General features: G+C 44.8%; 1 protein-coding gene across 1 annotated transcript in view; it reads left to right on the plus strand.

The window, feature by feature from the left end:
• Positions 1-25157, plus strand: part of adcy5 (adenylate cyclase 5) — a 365757-nt gene that overhangs the window by 278808 nt on the left and 61792 nt on the right. Inside the window, 1 exon segment of the mRNA XM_034185849.1 lies at positions 20732-20890. Coding sequence (XP_034041740.1) covers positions 20732-20890 — 159 coding nt within the window.

Consider the following 25157-nt stretch of genomic DNA (forward strand, 5'->3'; position numbering starts at 1 on the left):
ATGCTCTGGAGAGCAGGGGAATGAAAGTCAGTAGGAGCAAGACTGAGTACATGTGTATGAGTGAGAGGGAGCTCAGTGAAATAGTGTGGTTACAATGAGTAGAAGTGGTGAAAGTAGATGAGTTTAAATACTGTCCAAAGTAATGGAGAGTGTGGTAGCGAGGTGAAGAAGAGTAACCTGGTCTCACGGCAAGTCACGTGATTCAGCAGCACGAAATATACATGAATCTATTGGTTTGTGATATTGTGACGAAAAGCGCCTCATTTTTGTCACAGCAGCACAAATCAATTCTAATACATTCCATGATGACTGCATGAAATTAAAAGTGAAGTTGGGGGGGGGGTGGTGATGGTTATGGTTAGGGTTGGGGGAAGGAGTAGGTTTGGGTTATGGTTAAGGTTAGGGATGGGTAATAGTGAGTTAAAAAAAACCCATCACGAAATGAGTCAAATTTTCGTGACGAAAACAAACATGAGACTGGATTGAGAAGAATGTGCAAGTAGGGTGGACTGGGTGGAGAATGCTGGCAGAAATATTTGTGACTGAAGAATATCAGCAAAAGTGATTACGTAAGGATTAAAAAACGAGAAGAGTAACACTTTGAGGAGTGACACCACTGTGCTTCGCACTGTGGTGTTTTAGACTCCGTGTCGTGCATTCAAACCGTATAATGTAAGGCTTCGAGTTGTTTAATTCGCTTATACCATGCTGCCACACAGTGAGCTAACACACATAGATATTTATTTAAGTTAACTTGTTTTGTGTTCTCTTCTTCTTTCCCATCTTCAATCTTGTCCAGTTTGTCCGATGTTAAATCTTTACACCGTTGCTTTTGCTGTTCTTCTCGTTTGTTCTCCTCCTCTTCCCATTCCTCAAACATTTTATTTTGGCCAAAAATATTAAAATTCACTTGGAAATCCATGTTTTATCGTGTTTCTGTCATTCACCTGTCAAAACACAGCTGATCTGCGCCAACTGATTTGCGCATTGCTATGGTGACGACCAGAGCGGAGTGATTATAACAGTGACTTAACTCGCCGAACTACGTGTGCGTATACACGAAAATAATGCACACCAGTTAGCCATGGAATTCTCACTGACCATGGTATAAAAAGTAATTAAGAAGTAAAAACACTTAATTAAATTCTTGAATAGGGCAGTTCCCTTTGGACCTGATTGGTTGTTTTTTTTTTGTTTGTTTGTTTGTTTTTTTAGCTCTTTCTTAAGTGCCTAAGCTTAAGAATCACATATTCTTGCTGAGGGGTTCCAAGACTGCATTTGAGCAGAATTTCATTGATGTACTCAAGATGTTAATTAAATTTGAAACATGCTAATTAGGTAGGTCATGCGCTTTGGCCCTTTCTTAAGTACCTTAACCCACATTTCAACTTCATTCATTCATCTTCCACCGCTTAGTCCAATTAAGGGTTGTGGGCGGCTGGAGCCTATCCCAGCAGTCATAGAGCGCGAGGCAGGGTACACCCAGGACAGGACGCTAGTCTGTCCCAAGCACAGACACACCAACCACCTAATTTAAAGACTCCAATCCACCTAACCCACATGTCTTTGGATGTGGGAGGAAACCGGAGCTAACTCATGTAGATGTTTGTACATCTACATGAGTCCTTGGGTGTTGCTCATAGGAGTCCAGCAGAGGGTGATGTGAGACCAAGGAAGTTGAGTGTGGTTCAGTAGATTACTTTTAGGGAAACTCAATTCATGAGTGGACATTAATCATTTCTATTAACATAACACAGTCAGGCAAGTAGCTCACATAAACATTATATTTTGTTGACACGTAGGCCTAATTTACATGGGTGCAAGCAACTGAAAATTTTTTTGACTGAACATTTTCTGTAAGTGGACGTGTCCCTGAGGAGAGTCTGGGGGCATCAGTTTTTCCTGGTTTTTCCTGGTTTAAAACACAGTGGAATTTGACTCTCATACTGGAATTAAATATCAATCAATCAATCAATCAATTTTTTTTATATAGCGCCAAATCACAACAAACAGTTGCCCCAAGGCGCTTTATATTGTAAGGCAAGGCCATACAATAATTATATAAAACCCCAACGGTCAAAACGACCCCCTGTGAGCAAGCACTTGGCTACAGTGGGAAGGAAAAACTCCCTTTTAACAGGAAGAAACCTCCAGCAGAACCAGGCTCAGGGAGGGGCAGTCTTCTGCTGGGACTGGTTGGGGCTGAGGGAGAGAACCAGGAAAAAGACATGCTGTGGAGGGGAGCAGAGATCGATCACTAATGATTAAATGCAGAGTGGTGCATACAGAGCTCATATGGCTCAATATGGCTCAACTCTAAATTTCATTCAAATGTATTTACTATCTTGTATGTAGGGGAAACCGGGGCACGGTGAATCACGGGGCACAGTGAATCAGTAGCTATATCTGCAAAACTACATATATATTTGCAGCAGTTATGCCATATTTTTATGCATAAAGACATCCCCCTTATAAATTAGTGTTTTGTTTTTGAATACATTAAGTGTAAAACTCAGTGGCAAGTGAAGTCATTTTTTTTCCTATCAAAAGTAAATTTTGTGAATGTCAGTGTCTTTGTATTTATTTCTCACAACAGAGGAAAGGTGATCCAAAAAATTATTATTAGTTAGAAGACTACCCTGTCCAACTGATGAGCATGTGTTATGTCTTCTCCAGACTATCAGCTATTTGATAGCATGACTCGTGTGTCACATGCACAGTGAATCAGTCTAGAAAGTGATTTACTAAGCCCCAGTATCAGGTGGATGACAAATATTACTTGATGAAGCCTATACATGTATGGTTCCATGAATTATTTCTATAATTTGTGTATATAAAGAACTGTTTTCACGTTTGAATAGAAATTATGACAGTTGTATTTATAACTGTTTTCACGTTTGAATAGAAATTATGACAGTTGTATTTATAATAGTTTCCTAAAGGAATTATATCACTGTGTAAGACACTCACACATTACATAGCTGGTTTGCTGAATTGTAGTTTGTATATGCATCAGCATATAATTATAACCCCAATTCCAATGAAGCTGGGACGTTGTGCAAAATGTAAATAAAAACAGAATACAATGATTTGTAAATCCTCTTCAACCTGTATTCAACTGAATACACCTCAAAGACAAGATATTTAATGTTTAAACTGATAAACCTTGTTGTTTTTGTGTTAATATTTGCTCATTTTGAAATGGAAGCCTGCAACACATTTCAACACATTGGGACAGGGCAACAAAAGACTGGGAAAGGTAAAGAATGCTCAAAGAACACCTAATTGGAAACAGGTGAATGTCATGATTGGGTATAAAAGGAGCATCACCAAAAGGCTCAGCCATCAACAAGCAAAGATGGGGTGAGGATCACCACTTTGTGAACAACTGCATGAAAAAAATAGTCCAACAGTTTAAGAACAATGTTTCTCAATGTTCAATTGCAAGGAATTTAGGGATTCCATAATCTACAGTCCATAATATAATCAGAAGATTCATAGAATCTGGAGAACTTTCTACACATAAGTGGCAAGGCCGAAAGCCAACACTGAATGCCCGTGACCTTCGATCCCTCAGGCGGCACTGCATTAAAAACCGACATCATTGTGTAAAGGATCTTACCGTGTGGGCTCAGGAACACTTCAGAAAACCATTGTCAGTTAACACAGTTTGTCACTACATCTACAAGTGCAAGTTAAAACTCTGCCATGCAAAGCGAAAGCTACAAACATCCAGAAACACTGCCGTCTTCTCTGGGCCATATACCCAGAGAAGGCGGCGAGCCCACATTTCAAATTGTTTTTGGAAATCATGGACGTCGTGTCCTCCGGACAAAAGAAGAGAAAGACCATCCAGATTGTTACCAGCGCAAAGTTCAAAAGCCAGCATCTGTGATAGTATGGGGGTGTGTTAGTGCCCATGGCAACTTACACATCTGTGATGGCACCATCAATGCTGAAAGGTACATCCAGGTTTTGGAGCAACACATGCTGCCATCCAAGTAATATTTTTTTTCAGGGACGTCCCTGCTTATTTCAGCAAGACAATGCCAAGCCACATTCTGCACATGTTACAACAGCGTGGCTTCGTAGTAAAAGAGTGCGGGTACTAGACTGACCTGCCTGCAGTCCAGACCTGTGTGAAGTGTGGTGCATTATGAAGCGCAAAATACAACAACGGAGACCCCGGACTGTTGAACAACTGAAGTCATACATCAATCAATCAATCAATCAACTTTTTTCTTGTATAGCGCCAAATCACAACAAACAGTTGCCCCAAGGCGCTCCACATTGCAAGGCAAGGCCATACAATAATTATGAAACACAGTCTACGTCTAAAGCAACATAACCAAGGGATGGTCCAGGGTCACCCGATCCAGCCCTAACTATAAGCCTTAGCGAAAAGGAAAGTTTTAAGCCTAATCTTAAAAGTAGAGAGGGTATCTGTCTCCCTGATCTGAATTGGGAGCTGGTTCCACAGGAGAGGAGCCTGAAAGCTGAAGGCTCTGCCTCCCATTCTACTCTTACAAACCCTAGGAACTACAAGTAAGCCCGCAGTCTGAGAGCGAAGCCCTCTAATGGGGTAATATGGTACTACGAGGTCCCTAAGATAAGATGGGACCTGATTATTCAAAACCTTATAAGTAAGAAGAAGAATTTTAAATTCTATTCTAGCATTAACAGGAAGCCAATGAAGGGAGGCCAACACGGGTGAGATATGCTCTCTCCTGCTAGTCCCCGTCAGTACTCTAGCTGCAGCATTCTGAACCAACTGAAGGCTTTTTAGGGAACTTTTAGGACAACCTGATAATAATGAATTACAATAGTCCAGCCTAGAGGAAATAAATGCATGAATTAGTTTTTCAGCATCACTCTGAGACAAGACCTTTCTGATTTTAGAGATATTGCGTAAATGCAAAAAGGCAGTCCTACATATTTGTTTAATATGCGCTTTGAATGACATATCCTGATCAAAAATAACTCCAAGATTTCTCACAGTATTACTAGAGATCAGGGAAATGCCATCCAGAGTAACGATCTGGTTAGACACCATGCTTCTAAGATTTGTGGGGCCAAGTACAATAACTTCAGTTTTATCTGAGTTTAAAAGCAGGAAATTAGAGGTCATCCATGTCTTTATGTCTGTAAGACAATCCTGCAGTTTAGCTAATTGGTGCGTATCCTCTGGCTTCATGGATAGATAAAGCTGGGTATCATCTGCGTAACAATGAAAATTTAAGCAATACCGTCTAATAATACTGCCCAAGGGAAGCATGTATAAAGTGAATAAAATTGGTCCTAGCACAGAACCTTGTGGAACTCCATAATTAACTTTAGTCTGTGAAGAAGATTCCCCATTTACATGAACAAACTGTAATCTATTAGACAAATATGATTCAAACCACCGCAGCGCAATGCCTTTAATACCTATGACATGCTCTAATCTCTGTAATAAAATTTTATGGTCAACAGTATCAAAAGCAGCACTGAGGTCCAACATCAAGCAAGAATGGGAAAGAATTCCACCTACAAAGCTTCAACAATTAGTGTCCTCAGTTCCCAACCACTTATTGAGTGTTGTTAGAAGGAAAGGTGATGTAAGACAATGGTAAACATACCAGCTTTTTTGAAACGCGTTGTAGGCATCCATTTCAAAATGAGCAAATATCTGCACAAAAATAATAAAGTTTATCAGTTTGAACATTAAATATCTTGTCTGTGTGGTGTATTCAGTTGAATATAGGTTGAAGAGGATTTGCAAATCATTGTATTCTGTTTTTATTTACATTTTTCACAACATCCCAACTTCACTGCAATTGGGGTTGTAATAATTTGGAAGAAATCTTTATAATCCTGTGTTTGTTTGTTTTTTCATTATATTCTAAGTTGATTCCCTGTGCCCTGGACAATGATTCACTGTGTCCCGTGAATTAGTGTCTGGGGCACAGGGAATCAAAAATTTTAAAATCGATTTTACACACCTGTAAATTACGCTTGGGGAGACATAAATGACACAGCCTTATAAACAATACCCTGCTGTATTAAATCCAATAGACTGACCTAAATCTATGCATAATGTGTTTATGCCGCCACAAAACAACATTTCTGATCCACTGTGCCCCAGCTTCCCCTGTTGTCTGTAACAAGTTTTCACAAATGGACTGACTGTCTGCATTAACTGACTTTAATTCGCTTTCATTTTCATTCTACATTTATCAAATTCTAAGTGTGTCTTATAAAACAAATCAATAATTGCACCCTTTCTGCTTTTAGCAAATAATACACTTGTAAGTCATTTAAAACCACCAGTTGTTATATAAATAATACGAACGAAGCGTCGCGCATGGTACAGGGTGTCCTAAACAGGAAGTGCCAAATTTCAAATCCACAGTAAAACAGGAAATGTTCATATCTCAAACACTTCCTGGATTGACAGACGAGAGCCCATGGAATTTCGTGTGAACTCAGTGGCAAGCTCACACTCAAACAGGAAGTGTCAAATTTTCAGTCACAGTGAAACAGGAAATGTCAAATGTTGAACACTTCCTGGCATGGGTGGAGTGAGAGCAGAGGCCGGGGTTTCACTGGACTCCCCTTAAATCTGATTGGACACAGATGATTGACATGTCACGGCACCACAAGTCTGGCTGAAAGAGCTGCATTTTGAAATCAGTAAGTCACATTGACTGCTAGGTTCCTCCTGTCCAGTAGTCTGTGCTGTGTACCACAAAAAGTTCTAATCCACCTTAGTAGAAGAAGAAAAATGTTTGCTTCAGATTTGACCTGAACACATCATTTGAACTATGGACGTCTAATCACACCAAACATATTGGTAAGTAAACGACCATATTTTATGCCAGAAATGAGGTCCAGGTTGTTAAAAGCAGCATTTCTCCTTTAATTTGGGTTGCCTTACAGTAGTGTTCAGAATAATAGTAGTGCTGTGTGACTAAAAACATTAGTCCAGGTTTTGAGTATATTTCTTATTGTTACATGGGAAACAAGGTACCAGTAGATTCCGTAGATTCTCACAAATCCAACAAGACCAAGCATTCATGATATGCACATTCTTAAGGCTATGAAATTGGGCTATTAGTAAAAAAAAAAGTAGAAAAGGGGGTGTTCACAATAATAGTAGTGTGGCATTGGGTCAGTGAGTTTGTCAATTTTGTGGAACAAACAGGTGTGAATCAGGCGTCCGGCGTCCCCTATTTAAGGATAAAACCAGCAGCTGTTGAACATGCTTTTCTCTTTGAAAGCCTGAGGAAAATGGGACATTCAAGACATTGTTCAGAAGAACAGCGTAGTTTGATTAAAAAGTTGATTGGAGAGGGGAAAACTTATACGCAGGTGCAAAAAATGATAGGCTGTTCATCTACAATGATCTCCAATGCTTTAAAATGGACAAAAAAAAAAACAAAAAAAAAACAGACGCGCGTGGAAGAAAACGGAAAACAACCATCAAAATGGATAGAAGAATAACCAGAATGGCAAAGGCTCACCCATTGATCAGCTCCAGGATGATCAAAGACAGTCCGGAGTTACCTGTAAGTGCTGTGACAGTTAGAAGACGCCTGTGTGAAGCTAATTTATTTGCAAGAATACCCCGCAAAGTCCCTCTGTTAAATAAAAGACGTGCAGAAGAGGTTACAATTTGCCAAAGAACACATCAACTGATGTGTTCTTTGATGCTTAGATGCTGCAGATGCTACTATTATTGTGAACACCCCCTTTTCTACTTTTTTTTACTAATAGCCCAATTTCATAGCCTTAAGAGTGTACATATCATGAATGCTTGGTCTTGTTGGATTTGTGAGAATCTACTGAATCTAGTGGTACCTTGTTTCCCATGTAACAATAAGAAATATACTCAAAACCTGGATTAATCTTTTTAGTCACATAGCACTACTATTATTCTGAACACTACTGTATATACACATGTTTAAGCTAACAGACAGCAGCTGGTTCATGCTCTGTTGGCTTATTAGTGCAGCGGATAACTGAAACAATCCTTCAGATGTTGATACAAGCATCAAATTCAGCACAAATACAGCTGGAGCAAAATTAATGGAGCAACTATAACTTTTTAACCCTGTGCAAACTGAAACTGACCTTTGTCACCATTCTTGCCACTTTTACCTCATAACTCCTTAACATTCAGTCACATATTGTCCAAATTCTACCTTTTTGGAATCGTTATGATCAGGTAAATCATGTGGTGTACTTTTCTGTATGACTGGAGGATCTTTTAATTTTGACCCAAATCAAATCAAATCAATTTTATTTCTATAGCGCCAAATCACAACAAACAGTTGCCCCAAGGCGCTTTATATTGTAAGGCAAAGCCATACAATAATTACGGAAAAACCCCAAAGGTCAAAACGACCCCCTGTGAGCAAGCACTTGGCAACAGTGGGAAGGAAAAACTCCCTTTTAACAGGAAGAAACCTCCAGCAGAACCAGGCTCAGGGAGGGGCAGTCTTCTGCTGGGACTGGTTGGGGCTGAGGGAGAGAATCAGGAAAAAGACATGCTGTGGGGGGGAGCAGAGATCAATCACTAATGATTAAATGCAGAGTGGTGCATACAGAGCAAAAAGAGAAAGAAACACTCAATGCATTATGGGAACCCCCCAGCAGTCTAAGTCTATAGCAGCATAACTAAGGGATGGATCAGGGTCACCCTAATCTTAAAAGTAGAGAGGGTGTCTGTCTCCCTGATCTGAATTGGGAGCTGGTTCCACAGGAGAGGAGCCTGAAAGCTGAAGGCTCTGCCTCCCATTCTACTCTTACAAACCCTAGGAACTACAAGTAAGCCTGCAGTCTGAGAGCGAAGCGCTTTATTGGGGTGATATGGTACTATGAGGTCCCTAAGATAAGAAGGGACCTGACTATTCAAAACCTTATAAGTAAGAAGAAGAATTTAAAATTCTATTCTAGAATTAACAGGAAGCCAATGAAGACCCCTGTGTAATTCTTCAACTGACCCCTTCAAGTGGCCAATCATTTTTTTTTAAAGAGTTCATGTCTATGGATTATTTGTGCCAAATTTGATGTTTGTATCACTATTTGCAGGATTCCACTCTAAATATTCTCTTATCTGCTGCAAAATATATGAGATGTAAAATGCTGCTCCTCAGTGTTTCTCAGTTGCCCTCAAAAGTATCGGAACACTTGGTATTTCACATATTTTAATTTGTTTATTCCATTTCACATACATTTTTTTTTCTAAAATTATCTTCCTTAACTCAAACTGAAAGCACATCTCTACAACGTAATATAAATTAATTAAAAATATCCGGCTTCCTGTTGAAGTGGTCTAGAGGAGGAGTTTCTTAAAAAGAAGACCTGAAAGTTTAGCTACAATTTGACAGAAAGTACGTTTGAGATGAAAGCCTAGATTTGATGTTTTGGTGAAAGAAACTTTTGTATTTCTTCATAATTGATGTAAATAAAGTTCAAGACATATTCGGTGACTTGGAAATGTTCATGTTTCCATCCCCTGACTTGTCTCAAGAAAACTGGCAATAAAACTGATTATTATTTACAGGTTTTATCAAGTTTTAGAGATATGCTTTCAGTTTGAGTTTGAGGAAGATCATTTTAGAAATTTTTATTCTTTATTTTTTTTGTATTTCTTGTATTTAAAATGGCATAAACAAGTTAAAATGTGTGAAATTCCAAGTGTTCCCATACTTTTGGAGGGCACAGTATCCTAACCTCATGATGTGTGCAAAATGAGTGTGGTATTATTACTGTTTTGTTTAAGATTGTTTAATTTTCACTGTTGCTGCACTTTGTGTCAAATCATACTCATATCGTATATCATATTGATATGAAAATTCAGTAAGGTATATCTTTTATTATACATACCAAATCTAAGGTGGACCTCTACAGTGTTTATTAAGGTACACCTAAATTTCTTTAAAAGAGAGAGAGAGAGAGAGAGAGAGAGAGAGAGAGAGAGAGAGAGAGAGAGAGTAGAGCCACTTAGGTGCCTTGTGTTGAGAACCAGGGATGGTAGGTTGAAAAGCTTTTTCCTACCCACCTAAGCGGCTCAAGAATATGGACAGCATGTATATAAGTGACATTTACATGACAATTTATGACAATATTGAGATACAATAATTTGGCTATATTGTACAGCCCTACTGTCAACTAGCTGAAAACTGTGAATATTAATTTGCATCTCCATTAATTTGCATCTGCTTAAAGTGGCAGGGGGTTAAGAGGCTTGTAATTAGGGGGGTCAGCTAAAAACCAAAAAAGACAAATGCTTAAAAAGGTGGGGAGTATGGGAGCAGAGCCCCTCCAGAATATGAAAGGCAAAATAAGGAAAATGCTTAAAAAGGCGGGGAGTCTGGGGATGGACCTTCCCCAGAAGCTGAAAGGTTTTAGTCATGCGCATGCTCCCAAGAACCATTTTCCTGAAAAAAGTCTGAAGGACCTAATGGACATAGTCAGATGGTGAGGAGCTTTTCCAGGCATGCGAGAGGCAAATAAAGAAAAATGCTTAAAAAGGCGGGGGGTCTGAAAGGTTTTTTGCCATGCTGATGCTCCCCTGAAGCATTTACTCAAAATATAAAGTCTGCAGGATGACGAACTTCACTCGTTCATGTCCGCGACATATGCATATTACGAGCAAAGCGTCACGCAGCGGCGCGAAGCTCACTCATGGTACAGGGAGTTCCAAACAAGAAGTACCAATTTTTGAGTCCACAGTGAAACAGGAAATGTCAAATATCAAACACTTCCTGGATTGGCAAATGAGATCTCTTGTGGGAACACAGTGGTATGTTCACAATGAAACAGGAAGTGGCAAATTTTGAGTCCACAGTGAAACAGGAAATGTCAAATGTTGAACACTTCCTGGCATGGGTGTAGCTGGGTTGCACTGGAATTCCCTGAAATCTAATTGGACACCTAAACCTATGCATATTGTGTTTATGCTACCACAAAACAACATTACTGATCCACTGTGCCCCGGTGTCCCTTACATAACAAAAATCATAACCAGTGAATATACCTGTACAGTATTTAGCACAGTGCTTTAATTTTCCCTCAAAATATTTTATTTTGCAAACTATATCTCTTCATTTTTGAATGGTTTATCTATTAAAGAGTAAAAATTGAAGGAAATCAATTGTAATGCCTGAAATAAGTTTCTGTAGGAAGTATTTTACTCATAAGGTCAAGTGAGAGGGATAATTGTTGGGCTTATTAAATACTGCTATAACAGACTGATGCTGCAGGTGACAGCAGTGCAACAATAAGGATGCCATCTGCCATTAAACACCGTAGAAGATGAGATGGATATGATTGATTTACTCCTAAGGACACACGTTTTTAGAGAAGCGTGTTTCGTGTCAAAATAAAGCCTATATATATATATATATATATATATATATATACGAGGTCTGTTAGAAAAGTATCCGACCTTTTTATTTTTTTCAAAACCATATGGATTTGAATCATGTGTGATTGCATCAGCCAAGCTTGAACCTTCGTGCGCATGCGTGAGTTTTTTCACGCCTGTCGGTTGCGTCATTCGCCTGTGAGCAGGCTTTGTGTGAGCACTGGTCCACCCCTCTCGTCGTTTTTTTTATTGCGAATAAATGTCTGAACGATTTGGAGCTTTGCTGCATCAATTTTTTTCCAGAAACTGTGAGAGACCTCCAGGTGGACACCGTTCGGAAAATTAATATGGCTTTCAGGGATGATTTTATGGGGATTACACAGATTAAGGAGTGATCCAGATGGTTTAAAGACCGCCCACAACTGCTGAGAGCACGCCGCGCTCCGGGCGCCGATCGACAGGCTCAAACCCCGCTGAAACACCCAGATCATTTTCAATGTGAAGGCTTTGTTGATCTGGAACGTCATCTGACTTTCACAAAAAGGCAGAAGGCGTGGATATCAGCACTTTTTCGGCACATTCCACTGTTACAGGAGTTTTTTTCATGGAAAGAAAAGCAGAGGGATGCGCCACAGAGCCGTTCATTATGCGGCACAAAACCACCTGTTGTGTGGGCTGCCAGAAGAGGAGGTACTGCTGGCCCACCACCAGAAGGCGCCCTGCCTGAAGTGCGGGCTTCAGGCACGAGAGGGCGCTGCCGCCTCAGGAACAAGCCGTGGTGACAGCTGTCACCCATCATCCGTGACAGCTGTCACTAATCAACACATCTGGTATAAAAGCAGGAAGACACCTCCACCAAACTGCCGAGATATCATCTTCATCTGGAGGTAATATCCTCAGCCTGTGTGGTAAATTACTAATCTATCTATTGTGAGTGTTTGCAGGAGTACCGGTCCTTAGTTTGTGGAGGCTGAGTGAGTGCAGACGGCACTCTTTTCCTCTGAAGGATCACTGCTTAACACGTATTGAGTGAGAGGTGGAGGTGGCATTCCCACCATTGTTACTGGGTGTTCACACACCCACCCTTTGACTGTCTTTTGCTTTCTGCCAGCAGTACCAGATCCGACACTCCGGGAAAGTGGCCACCTGGGGACTCCGGAACTTGGCGGCTCCAGTATTCCTCGGGTTCAGGTGGCGGTGGAAATCGTGTGGTTCCGGTTCGTTTCCAGACGGGCGTCTCCTATCGTCGAGCCTGCCCACACGACACCTTTATTAATTGACTGTTGCACATTCTGATTCTGCTGTGTTTGGTTGTGACATTCACACCAGTAAAGTGTTATAATTTGACTCCTTCCATTGTCCGTTCATTTACGTCCCCTGTTGTGGGTCCGTGTCACTACACTTTCACAACAGGATATCTCGGCCAGCGTCATGGACTCCGAGGGGCGTCACCAGGCTGTTGAACAACCAATGGGAGAGCAGGGAGCGCAGGCATCTGCAGGAGGCGTGATTGGTGAGCTACAGCATATTCTCACCACCTTTACGGCTCGAATGGATCAAATAGCCGAGCAAAACATCCTCCTGAACCGCAGGGTGGAGGCTCTCTCCGCGCAAGTGGCGGCGAGCGCTCAGGGCGCTGCTGCAGCTCCTCCTCCTGTCGATCCTGTGCTAGATATTAATGTTCCAGTGGTGGTCCAACAACCCCTCCCACCATCCCCTGAAGCATACATAAGCCCTCCTGAGCCGTACGGAGGTTGTGTGGAGACGTGCGCAGACTTTCTTATGCAGTGTTCGCTCGTCTTCGCACAACGTCCCGTCATGTACGCGTCAGATGCAAGCAAAATAGCTTATGTGATCACTTTGCTTCGGGGAGAGGCACGCGCTTGGGCTACGGCGCTTTGGGAGCAAAATTCACGGCTCCTTCACACATACACTGGGTTTGTGAGGGAGTTCAGAACTGTGTTTGATCACCCTAACGGGAGAGACCGCTTCAACCGTGCTGCTGTCGATGAGACAGGGACGCCGGAGCGCAGCCGCTTATGCAGTCGACTTCTGCATCACGGCTGCGAGGTCCGGCTGGAATAACGCTGCGCTCCGCGCCGCCTTTGTAAACGGACTGTCGTCAGTCCTAAAGGAGCACCTAGTGGCCAAGGATGAACCGCGGGACTTAGATGGGCTTATTGATCTCGTTATACGGTTAGACAATCGGTTGGAGAAACGCCGTCGGGAACGAGACGAAGGACGTGGCCGGGCGCGCGCCGTCCCTCTTCCTTCCGGGTCCGAGAAAGGTCCGCCCTTCCCACGCTCCCTGGCCTCTACGTCCCGTGGGGCGACAGCTCCCCCTACTGACGAAGCTATAGACATGAGCAGGGCCACATTTAGACCACCTAATAGACAGAGGAGGTTTCCATGCGGGGCGTGTTTTGTTTGTGGCTCAATGGAGCATCAATTGAGCGATTGCCCCGAACGGTTAAACACCAACGCCCGCCCCTAGAGACTGGGCTTAGGGTGGGCCAAAAACTTCACGTGGGACACACACATATTGCCACACGACTCCCAGTTACAATCCTTAGTGGGGATTTAACCCTTCAGGCCCCAGCACTGGTAGACACAGGGTCAGAAGGGAATCTGTTAGACAGCAGATGGGCCAGGGAGGTAGGGCTCCCTCTGGTGGCGCTACCTACACCATTGCAGGTGCGAGCAATAGATGGCACCCTACTCCCTTTACTCACACACAAGACACCACCAGTAACTCTGGTAGTGTCAGGGAATCATAGGGAGGAGATTGAGTTTTTTGTGACTCCTTCTACCTCCCGTGTGATTCTGGGGTTCCCCTGGATGTTGAAACACAATCCCCGGATTGATTGGCCGTCCGGGGTGGTGGTACAGTGGAGCGAAACCTGCCATCGGAGGTGTTTGGGATCCTCGGTTCCTCCCGGTTCCCAGGCGAAGGAGCAGGTCCAAGTACCCCCCAATCTGTCGGCGGTGCCGGTTGAGTACCACGATCTTGCTGACGTTTTTAGCAAGGATCGGGCACTCACTCTTCCCCCGCACCGTCCATATGATTGTGCCATCGATTTGTTGCCAGGCGTGGAGTTCCCGTCCAGCAGGCTGTACAACCTCTCCCGACCTGAGCGCGAATCGATGGAGACCTACATCCGGGACTCCTTAGCTGCCGGGCTGATCCATAACTCCACCTCTCCGATGGGAGCGGGTTTCTTTTTTGTGTGAAAAAAAGATGGCGGTCTTCGTCCATGCATTGATTATCAGGGGCTGAACGAGATCACGGTTCGCAACCGATACCCGTTGCCTTTGTTGGATTCAGTGTTCACCCCCCTGCATGGAGCCAAAATCTTCACAAAGTTGGATCTTAGGAACGCATACCACCTAGTTCGGATCCGGAAGGGAGACGAATGGAAGACGGCATTTAACACCCCGTTAGGTCATTTTGAGTACCTGGTCATGCCGTTCGGCCTCACTAACGCCCCCGCGACGTTCCAAGCTTTGGTTAATGACGTCTTGCGGGACTTCCTGCACCGATTCGTCTTCGTATATCTGGATGATATACTCATCTTTTCTCCGGACCCTGAGACCCATGTACGGCATGTACGTCAGGTCCTGCAGCGGTTGTTGGAGAACCGGTTGTTTGTGAAGGGCGAGAAGTGTGAGTTTCACCGCACTTCTTTGTCCTTCCTGGGGTTTATCATCTCCTCCAACTCCGTCGCCCCGGATCCGGCCAAGGTCGCAGCGGTGAGAGACTGGCCCCAACCGACAAGCCGTAGGAAGCTGCAACAGTTCCTCGGCTTCACAAATTTCTACAGGAGGTTCATTAAGGGGTATAGTCAGGTTGTTAGTCCCCTGACGGCCCTGACCTCACCAAAAGTTCCCTTCACCTGGTCGGATCGGTGCGAAGCCGCGTTTAGGGAGTTGAAACGCCGGTTCTCGACTGCACCGGTCTTGGTGCAGCCCGATCCTGGTCGCCAGTTCATGGTTGAAGTGGACGCCTCTGACTCAGGGATAGGAGCCGTGCTGTCCCAGAGCGGAGAAACCGATAAGGTTCTTCACCCGTGTGCCTATTTTTCCCGCAGGTTGACCCCAGCAGAGCGGAACTATGACGTGGGCAATCGAGAGCTCCTTGTGGTGAAAGAGGCCCTTGAGGAGTGGAGACACCTGCTGGAGGGAGCGTCAGTGCCTTTTACGGTTTTCACTGACCACCAGAGTATATCAGGACTGCCAAGCGACTGAACCCCAGGCAAGCCCGCTGGTCACTGTTTTTCGGCCGTTTTGACTTCCGGATCACCTACCGCCCCGGGACCAAAAACCAAAGATCGGATGCCCTGTCCCGGGTGCATGAACAGGAAGTCAAGACCGAGCTGTCGGATCCACCGGAACCCATTCTCCCGGAATCCACCATCGTGGCTGCTCTGACCTGGGACGTGGAGAAGACCATCCGGGAGGCCCTGGCACGGAGCCCGGATCCCTGAACAGGATCGAAGAACAGACTATACGTCCCACCAGAGGCCAGGGCTGCCGTCCTGGACTTCTGTCACGGGTCCAAACTCTCCTGCCACCCAGGGGTGCGTAGGACCGTGGCAGTAGTCCGGCAGCGCTTCTGGTGGGCGTCCCTGGAGACTGATGTCCGGGCTTACATCCAGGCCTGCACCACCTGCGCCAGGGGCAAGGCTGACCACCAGAAGGCACAGGGACTTCTACAGCCACTTCCTGTGCCTCACCGCCCCTGGTCCCACATCGGTCTGGATTTTGTCACGGGCCTCCCGCCGTCCCGGGGACACACCACCATACTCACGATAGTGGACTGTTTCTCCAAGGCGGCCCACTTCGTGGCCCTCCCGAAGCTCCCGTCGGCCCAGGAGACGGCGCATCTCCTCGTCCACCATGTTGTCCGGCTGCATGGGATACCAACAGACATCGTTTCGGATCACGGTCCCCAGTTCTCCTCGCAGGTGTGGAGAAGTTTCTGCCGGGAACTGGGGGCCACTGTAAGCCTCTCGTCTGGGTATCACCCGCAGTCTAACGGACCGGTCGAACGGGCCAACCAGGAGTTGGAGCAGGCCCTCAGGTGCACGACCTCCGCACACCCGACGGTTTGGAGTGAACATCTGGCCTGGATCGAGTACGCTCATAACAGCCAGGTGTCCTCTGCCACCGGCCTCTCCCCATTCGAGGTGTGTCTGGGGTACCAGCCCCCTTTGTTTCCTTTGGTGGAGGGAGAGGTCGGTGTGCCCTCGGTCCAGGCCCACCTGCGGAGATGCCGTCGGGTGTGGCGCACCGCCCGTTCGGCCTTGTTGAGGGCCCGGACGAGGGCTAAAGCCCATGCAGACCGTCGACGGTCCCCGGCCCCTACTTACCAGCCCGGGCAGGAGGTGTGGCTTTCCACCAAGGACATTCCTCTCCAGGTCGAGTCCCCCAAATTGAAGGACCGCTTCATTGGACCCTTCCCCATCCTCAAGGTCCTCAGTCCTGAGGCTCCAACTCCCGGCCTCACTGCGGATCCATACGGTCTTTCATGTCTCCAGGGTAAAACCGCATCACACCTCACCCCTCTGTGCACCCGGTCCAGCGCCGCCTCCTGCCCGTATTATCGACGGGGAGCCGGCTTGGACAGTTCGCCGGCTTTTGGACGTCCGTCGAATGGGCCGGGGTTTCCAGTATTTGGTGGACTGGGAGGGGTACGGACCCGAAGAACGCTCCTGGGTGAAGAGGAGCTTCATCCTGGACCCGGCCCTCCTAGCCGATTTCTATCGTCGCCACCCGGATAAGCCTGGTCGGGCGCCAGGAGGCACCCGTTGAGGGGGGGGTCCTGTTGTGTGGGCTGCCAGAAGAGGAGGTACTGCTGGCCCACCACCAGAAGGCGCCCTGCCTGAAGTGTGGGCTTCAGGCACGAGAGGGCGCTGCCGCCTCAGGAACAAGCCGTGGTGACAGCTGTCACCCATCATCCGTGACAGCTGTCACTAATCAACACATCTGGTATAAAAGCAGGAAGACACCTCCACCAAACTGCCGAGATATCATCTTCATCTGGAGGTAATATCCTCAGCCTGTGTGGTAAATTACTAATCTATCTATTGTGAGTGTTTGCAGGAGTACCGGTCCTTAGTTTGTGGAGGCTGAGTGAGTGCAGACGGCACTCTTTTCCTCTGAAGGATCACTGCTTAACACGTATTGAGCGAGAGGTGGAGGTGGCATTCCCACCATTGTTACTGGGTGTTCACACACCCACCCTTTGACTGTCTTTTGCTTTCTGCCAGCAGTACCAGATCCGACACTCCGGGAAAGTGGCCACCTGGGGACTCCGGAACTTGGCGGCTCCAGTATTCCTCGGGTTCAGGTGGCGGTGGAAATCGTGTGGTTCCGGTTCGTTTCCAGACGGGCGTCTCCTATCATCGAGCCTGCCCACACGACACCTTTATTAATTGACTGTTGCACATTCTGATTCTGCTGTGTTTGGTTGTGACATTCACACCAGTAAAGTGTTATAATTTGACTCCTTCCATTGTCCATTCATTTACGCCCCCTGTTGTGGGTCCGTGTCACTACACTTTCACAACACCACCTCCATGTTGGTCTCACAGGATGGCTTTCAGGTGGATTTCAGACGGCTGTCGGTTGCTTTTCAGTCGTGTGATTATCCGAGAAATTGAGCATGAGCTGGACATTCCCCAGCATGTCCTGTGAGGCTTCATCACGGCGTTGCTTTGCGCCATGCGGCTCCACCACGACGTGCGGAATTCCGCTCCTCTTTCCATGACAAAAACTCCTGTAACAGTGGAATGTGCCATTCATTTCTAAACCGGACGCTGTCTTAATCCGGTATGTCGTCTGACTTAGCACAGGAATTGTAAAAAGACGTGGACATCAGCACTTTTTCGGCACATTGAGACAGACGTGCGGAGGAGTTCCGTGCGTCGCGGTGGAGCTGCATGGTGCAAAGCAACGCCGTGATGAAGCCTCACAGGACATGTTGGGGCATGTCCAGCTCATGCTCAATTTCTTGGATAATCACACGACTGAAAAGCAACCAACAGCCGTCTGAAATCCACCTGAAAGCCATCCTGTGAGACCAACACGGAGGTGGTTTTGTGCCGCATAATGAACGGCTCCGTGGCGCGTCCCTCCGCTTTTCTTTCCATGAAAAAAACTCCTGTAACAGTGGAATGTGCCGAAAAAGATATCCACGCCTTCTGCCTTTTTGTGAAAGTCAGACGATGTCCCGGATCAACAAAGCCTTCACATTGGAAATGATCTGGTTGTTTCAGCGGGGTTTGAGCCTGTCGATCGGCGCTCGGAGCGCGGCGCGGTCTCAGCAGTTGTGGGCAGTCTTTAAACCGTCTGGATCACTCCTTAATCTGTGTAACCCCCATAAAATTGTCTCTGAAAGCCATATTAATTTTCCGAACGGTTCCACCTGGAGGTCTCTCACAGTTTCTGGAAAAAAATTGATGCAGCAAAGCTCCAAATCGTTCAGACATTTATTCGCAATAAAAAAAAAAACGACGAGAGGTGTGGACCAGTGCTCACACAAAGCCTGCTCACAGGCAAATGACGCAACTGACAGGCGTGAAAAAACTCACGCATGCGCACGAAGGTTCAAGCTTGGCTGATGCAATCACACGTGATTCAAATCCATATGGCTTTTGAAAAAAATAAAAAGGTCGGATACTTTTCTAACAGACCTCGTGTGTATATATATATATATATATATATATATATATATATATATATATATATATATATATATATATATATATATATATATATATATATGATATAAAGGGAATATGGAAACAAATTTTGACTGAAATCCATATACAAGTGGAGGATTTGCATCTATGAATTTATCCAGTGTCTTGGTTTTTTTGTTACTCTTCCTTTCTCTTCTTTCTTTTCTGGCTTCCTGGCAGATAACTCCACTTGATTGCTAAAGTTTTATATTTTGCCAGTGTCCCGCGTCCTGTATGAACTATAGTACCCATCGAGATGAGCTCCACTGCGCAACTGCGCTCACCTCACCTGTTGAGTTTAGTTACATCACATGGCTGGCTACTGTATGAGGGCCCCCCTTGAGGGGGATTCTGATAACAGTGTCGCTGCACTTTCCTGTATTGACTGTCACAGAATTTAAAGTGGTGCTCACACAGTTTGTCCGTCCATCCATCCATCCATCCATTTTCTTCTACTTTATCCAGAATCAGGTCGCGGGGCAGCAGCTCAAGCAAAGCCGCCCAGACCTTCTGATCCACACACACCTCCCCCAGCTCCTCCGGGGGAACCCCGAGGCGTTCCCAAGCCAGCCGAGAGATGTAGTCCCTCCAGCGTGTCCTGGGTCTTCCCCGAGGTCGCCCAGCCACCCTGTGGAGGAAACTCATCTCGGCCACTTGTACTTGCGAGCTCGTTCTTTCGGTCATGAGCCAAATCTCATGACCATAGATGAGGGTCGGAACGTAGATCAATCAGTAAATCGAGAGCTTTGCGCCCCTGCTCAGCTCTCTCTTCACCGCGACGGTCCGATACAGTTTGTCGTTACATAAAATTCATAACCAGTTGTTGTCTGGAGGTCCCAAGCCAGGTCGGGGCCTGAGGCAATTGATTGGTTTGCTTTCCTTGTTGCAACAGGCCTGCATGCATGCACAGCTGCTGTAAGCAAGTGCTTTTAATTTTACAAAAAGGACGGTGGTGTTAGACATTAAAACCACAACACATTTCACTCATGGTACCACCACGAGACATAATTCACTCACGGTAAGAGCAACAGAACACTTAATTAAACTGGCTAAACCAATTGAACACAATAAATCAATAACAATAACAACACTGTGAGACTAACATGAACCTCAATAACAACATTAAAACCTCAAAACCACAAACTCCCATGGTGCATTGCAGCACAATGTCCATTGTTTACTGGTTAGGTAAATTGCTCATTTCTCCCAAAAATATTTGTCCTATCAACTTTCCTATCAACACGCCGGGGCCGCTTGGCTATTATAATATTGATACCATTTACCGTTTTTGAGTTATTGTTTACACAACCTGGTTGGGATGGATTTAACTGACTCAACCACCCATCTGTATTTTTGCTGATTACGCCCTACGCTCTTACCAGCACAGGGTTATTATTTTTTAAATATTCAGCATGGGTACTATTGCACATGCAGACTCCTGTAGCCTTTAAATAAGAAATTCACCATTTGCTGTGGATGCACATTTGGTAAACTGTCCAGCAGGTGTCAGTGTTCAAAATGTTCTTGACATTTTTGCTATTCATGCTCTGTGCTGGTAACAGAAAGCATGTATTGAGAGCTGCTCATGTTCCAGGCCCTTCTTTGACCTTTTTGCACTGACATTAACCCTGCTTAGTTTACCTGCAGCAGCATTGACCTACGGATCTGCATCAAGACAGAATTCAACATCAGTGTGGACACTGTGAATGCTTGCCATGCCCATCTCCTCAACTACAGCCTGGACACACAGTACAGACCGTGTGGAGACACATCGCCTATTTGCACCTTTCCTGAGGTACTCCTGTGTGTAACTTGTTAACTCCCAAAACGTGAATCACCTGCAGATCATGAATTATCTGCAAACCATTAATTGCTAAATGTGAATACTGAAAAAATATCTCCCAAAACGTGAACGCGAGTCTCACAAAACGTGAACGCAGGTCTCGCAAAACGTGAATATCATTCATCATATATATTTTCTTTTTCAGTTAAGGAGTTTATGGATTTCAGTTTACTGGTCAATTACTGCAGGAAATCTTGATCGCAAACCCGATCTCCACAAAAATATTATTTTTTTGTTTGTTTGGTGGGGGGTTACTACAGGGGAGGTGATCCGAGCAGCTCTCGCTTCTGGAGTTAAGCGCCCGGCCCCACTGGGTGTGTCCCGCTCCAGGGACAGTGTCAGGTGAGGAGTTTGATTGAGACGGTCCACCTGTCAAACTCACAGAGGACAGAAACCTCCCCCTCTGATAAACGTCTCAATAAATCTTAAGAGAAACGTTGTAGAAAAACAAACAACACTAGTTTCTAACCTCAGGAAGGAAGACAATGAGCTACAACCTTATTTTTTATCCATATGAACCGCCGTCTGAGCTGGAAAAATAATATTGACCTGAATGAGTAGGCAGCGGAGAAACGGAAGTGTAGGAACTGTCTACAGAGTGCAAAAACAAGACACCAGAAAAATATTCTTTAAATTCAGGTGTGGTGTCACCATATTCACTGAACACAGTGGTCTCCTGCTGGATATACAACAGCACTCAATTTGGAAAAATGTCACTGTGAAAAACTTTTGAATAATTTTTTTATTGTTTAACTTTTCAGTAGTGTCAATGTTATATGTTGTAGTGACACAAAATTTATGGCACACATCAGTGGTCTCTTGCTGGTTATACAACAGCACTCAGTTTGGAAAAATGTGCAAAAATTTAATTTTCGTGAATTAATGATTTTATTGCTCATTTTATGACTTATTTTAATGATTAAAAAATAATTCAGTATTGTATCCGATACACTCTCAGCTACTAGCAAGCCGCTTTTGAGATTAAGAATCAAAGACAATCACAAGCCCAACACAACCAAGAGTCAGCACTTCTGTCTTTGTGCGCACTGCCCACTGCTGTATGGCAGGGTCATTTACATTCAGCATACACATGACAGTGTTCTGTTCAATTTGGCAGTGTGAATAGCGCCTGTCCAAATATCACACGGTCGTTGCGCTGAATCACACTTAACAAAATTTTCAGTTTTGCAAATGTATTTTTTATGTAAATGAAAAAATGACATTTTTACATATTTTACAAATACACATTTATTGTAAAAAAACCAACTCACACGTTACAGTAACTTTTTACACATAAACCAACCAATCAGTGATGAGCGGAGGCTCATTTTCCCATAATGCCTTTTGGCATCTGTGTGTGTTAATGTTCAAACCTTCAGAATTAACACATTATTCATCACTCTAACTCATCTTCAACTGCTTATCCGGATCGGGTCACAGAAGCAACAGCTCTAGCAGGAGACCCCAGACCTTCCATTTCCCAAGCCACATTGAGCACCTCCGACTAGGGGATCCAGAGGCATTCCCAGGCCAGTGGCTTCTTCAACTTGAAGGAGCAGTGGCTCCACTCCGAGCTCCCACGATGATCGAACTTCTCATCCTATTTCTAAGGGAGGCACCAGCCACCCTAAGGAAGCCCATTTCTGCCACTTGTACCCACAATCTAATTCTTTCGGTCATGACCCAGCCCTCATGACCATAGGTGAGAGGAGGAACAAAGATTGATGAGTAGATTGAGAGCTTCTCCTTTTGCCTCAGCTCCTTTTTTGTCACAACAGTACGATAGAGCAAATGCAACACCACCCCTGCTGCAATGATTCTCTGGCCAATCTCACGCTCCATTGTCTCCTCACTCGTGAACAAGACCGTACATGAACTCCTTCACTTGGGGCAAGACCATATTCCCTCATATTCCTCAGATTTAGAGGTGCTGATACTCAACCCAGCTGCTTCACACTCAGCTGTGAAACGATCCAGTGAGTGTTGGAGGTCACCCGCTGATGAAGCCAGCAGGACACATCATCTGCAAAAAGCAATGATGAGACCCTGAAGCCCACCAAACCTGGAAACCCCCCTCCCCCCGACTATGCCTCGATAGCCTGTCCATGAATGTCACAAACAGGATTGGTGACAAGGTGCAGCTCTGGCGGAGGCCACCCCCTCAGGAAAACGTCCGACTAACTGCAGAAGCAACCCGGTACACAGCTTTCGCTTTGTGAGTATACAGATTGGATGGCCCTGAGAAGGGACCTCTTCACGCCATACTCCTGCAGCACCTCCCACAGTATATCCCTGAGTAACCCGATCATTTACCTTCTCCAATCCACAAAACACATGTAGACTGGATGGGCATACTCCCAGGCACCTGGGAACCTGCATTGTCCTCTTCAGTCAGAGGTTCGACTAGCGACGGAACCCTCTTTCCAGCACCCTGGAGTAGACTTTTCGGTTTCCCGGCGGAGAAAAAAGGCGAGGAGGGTGGGAGATGTCATGTCACTAACCAGACTAACTCTGTTCTCTCGCCTGCAAAACGCCTCGACATGTTTGTGCTCCTGATCATAAACAAACCACAACATATGCCCACTTTCCACCACATCGTCACTTTTTTTTTTGCATTTTCACTTTGTATGTGTGTTAATCAATCAATCAATCAATCAATTTTTTTATATAGCGCCAAATCACAACAAACAGTTGCCCCAAGGCGCTTTATATTGTAAGGCAGGCCTACAATAATTATGTAAAACCCCAACGGTCAAACGACCCCCTGGGAGCAAGCACTTGGCTACAGTGGGAAGGAAAAACTCCCTTTTACAGGAAGAAACCTCCAGCAGAACCAGGCTCAGGGAGGGGCAGTCTTCTGCTGGACAGTTTGGGGCTGATGGAGAGAACCAGGAAAAAGACATGCTGTGGAGGGGGAGCAGAGATCGATCACTAATGATTAAATGCAGAGTGGTGCATACAGAGCAAAAAGAGAAAGAAACAGTGCATCATGGGAACCCCCCAGCAGTCTACGTCTATAGCAGCATAACTAAGGGATGGTTCAGGGTCACCTGATCCAGCCCTAACTATAAGCTTTAGCAAAAGGAAAGTTTAAGCCTAATCTTAAAAGTAGAGAGGGTGTCTGTCTCCCTGATCTGAATTGGGAGCTGGTTCCACAGGAGAGGAGCCTGAAAGCTGAAGGCTCTGCCTCCCTTTCTACTCTTACAAACCTAGGAACTACAAGTAAGCCTGCAGTCTGAGAGCGAAGCGCTCTATTGGGGTGATATGGTACTACGAGGTCCCTAGATAAGATGGGACCTGATTATTCAAAACCTTATAAGTAAGAAGAAGAATTTTAAATTCTATTCTAGAATTAACAGGAAGCCAATGAAGAGAGGCCAATATGGGTGAGATATGCTCTCTCCTTCTAGTCCCCATCAGTACTCTAGCTGCAGCATTTTGAATATAACTGAAGGCTTTTTTAGGGAACTTTTAGGACAACCTGATAATAATGAATTACAATAGTCCAGCCTAGAGGAAATAATGCATGAATTACTTTTCAGCGTCCACTCTGAGACAAGGACCTTCTGATTTTAGAGATATTGCGTAAATGCAAAAAAAGCAGTCCTACATATTTGTTTAATATGCGCTTTGAATGACATATCCTGATCAAAAATGACTCCAAGATTCTCACAGTATTACTAGAGGTCAGGGTAATGCCGTCCAGAGTAAGGATCTGGTAGACACCATGTTTCTAAGATTTGTGGGGCCAAGTACAATAACGTCAGTTTTATCTGAGTTTAAAAGGCAGGAATTAGAGGTCATCCATGTCTTTATGTCTGTAAGACAATCCTGCAGTTTAGCTAATTGGTGTGTGTCCTCTGGCTTCATGGATAGATAAACGCTAGATTACAATGAAAATTTAAGCATGCTGTCTAATAATACTGCCTAAGGAAGCATGTATAAAGTGAATAAAATTGGTTCCTAGCACAGAACCTTGTGGAACTCCATAATATACTTAGTCTGTGAAGAAGATCCCCATTTACATGAACAAATTTGAATCTATTAGACAAATATGATTCAAACCACCGCAGCGCAGTGCCTTTAATACCTATGGCATGCTCTAATCTCTGTAATAAAATTTTATGGTCAACAGTATCAAAAGCAGCACTGAGGTCTCACAGAACAAGCACAGAGATGAGTCCACTGTCCGAGGCCATAAGAAGATCATTTGTACCTT

The sequence above is a fragment of the Thalassophryne amazonica genome, chromosome 14 (assembly GCF_902500255.1).
Source record: "Thalassophryne amazonica chromosome 14, fThaAma1.1, whole genome shotgun sequence".
Classification (NCBI taxonomy): Eukaryota; Metazoa; Chordata; class Actinopteri; order Batrachoidiformes; family Batrachoididae; genus Thalassophryne; species Thalassophryne amazonica.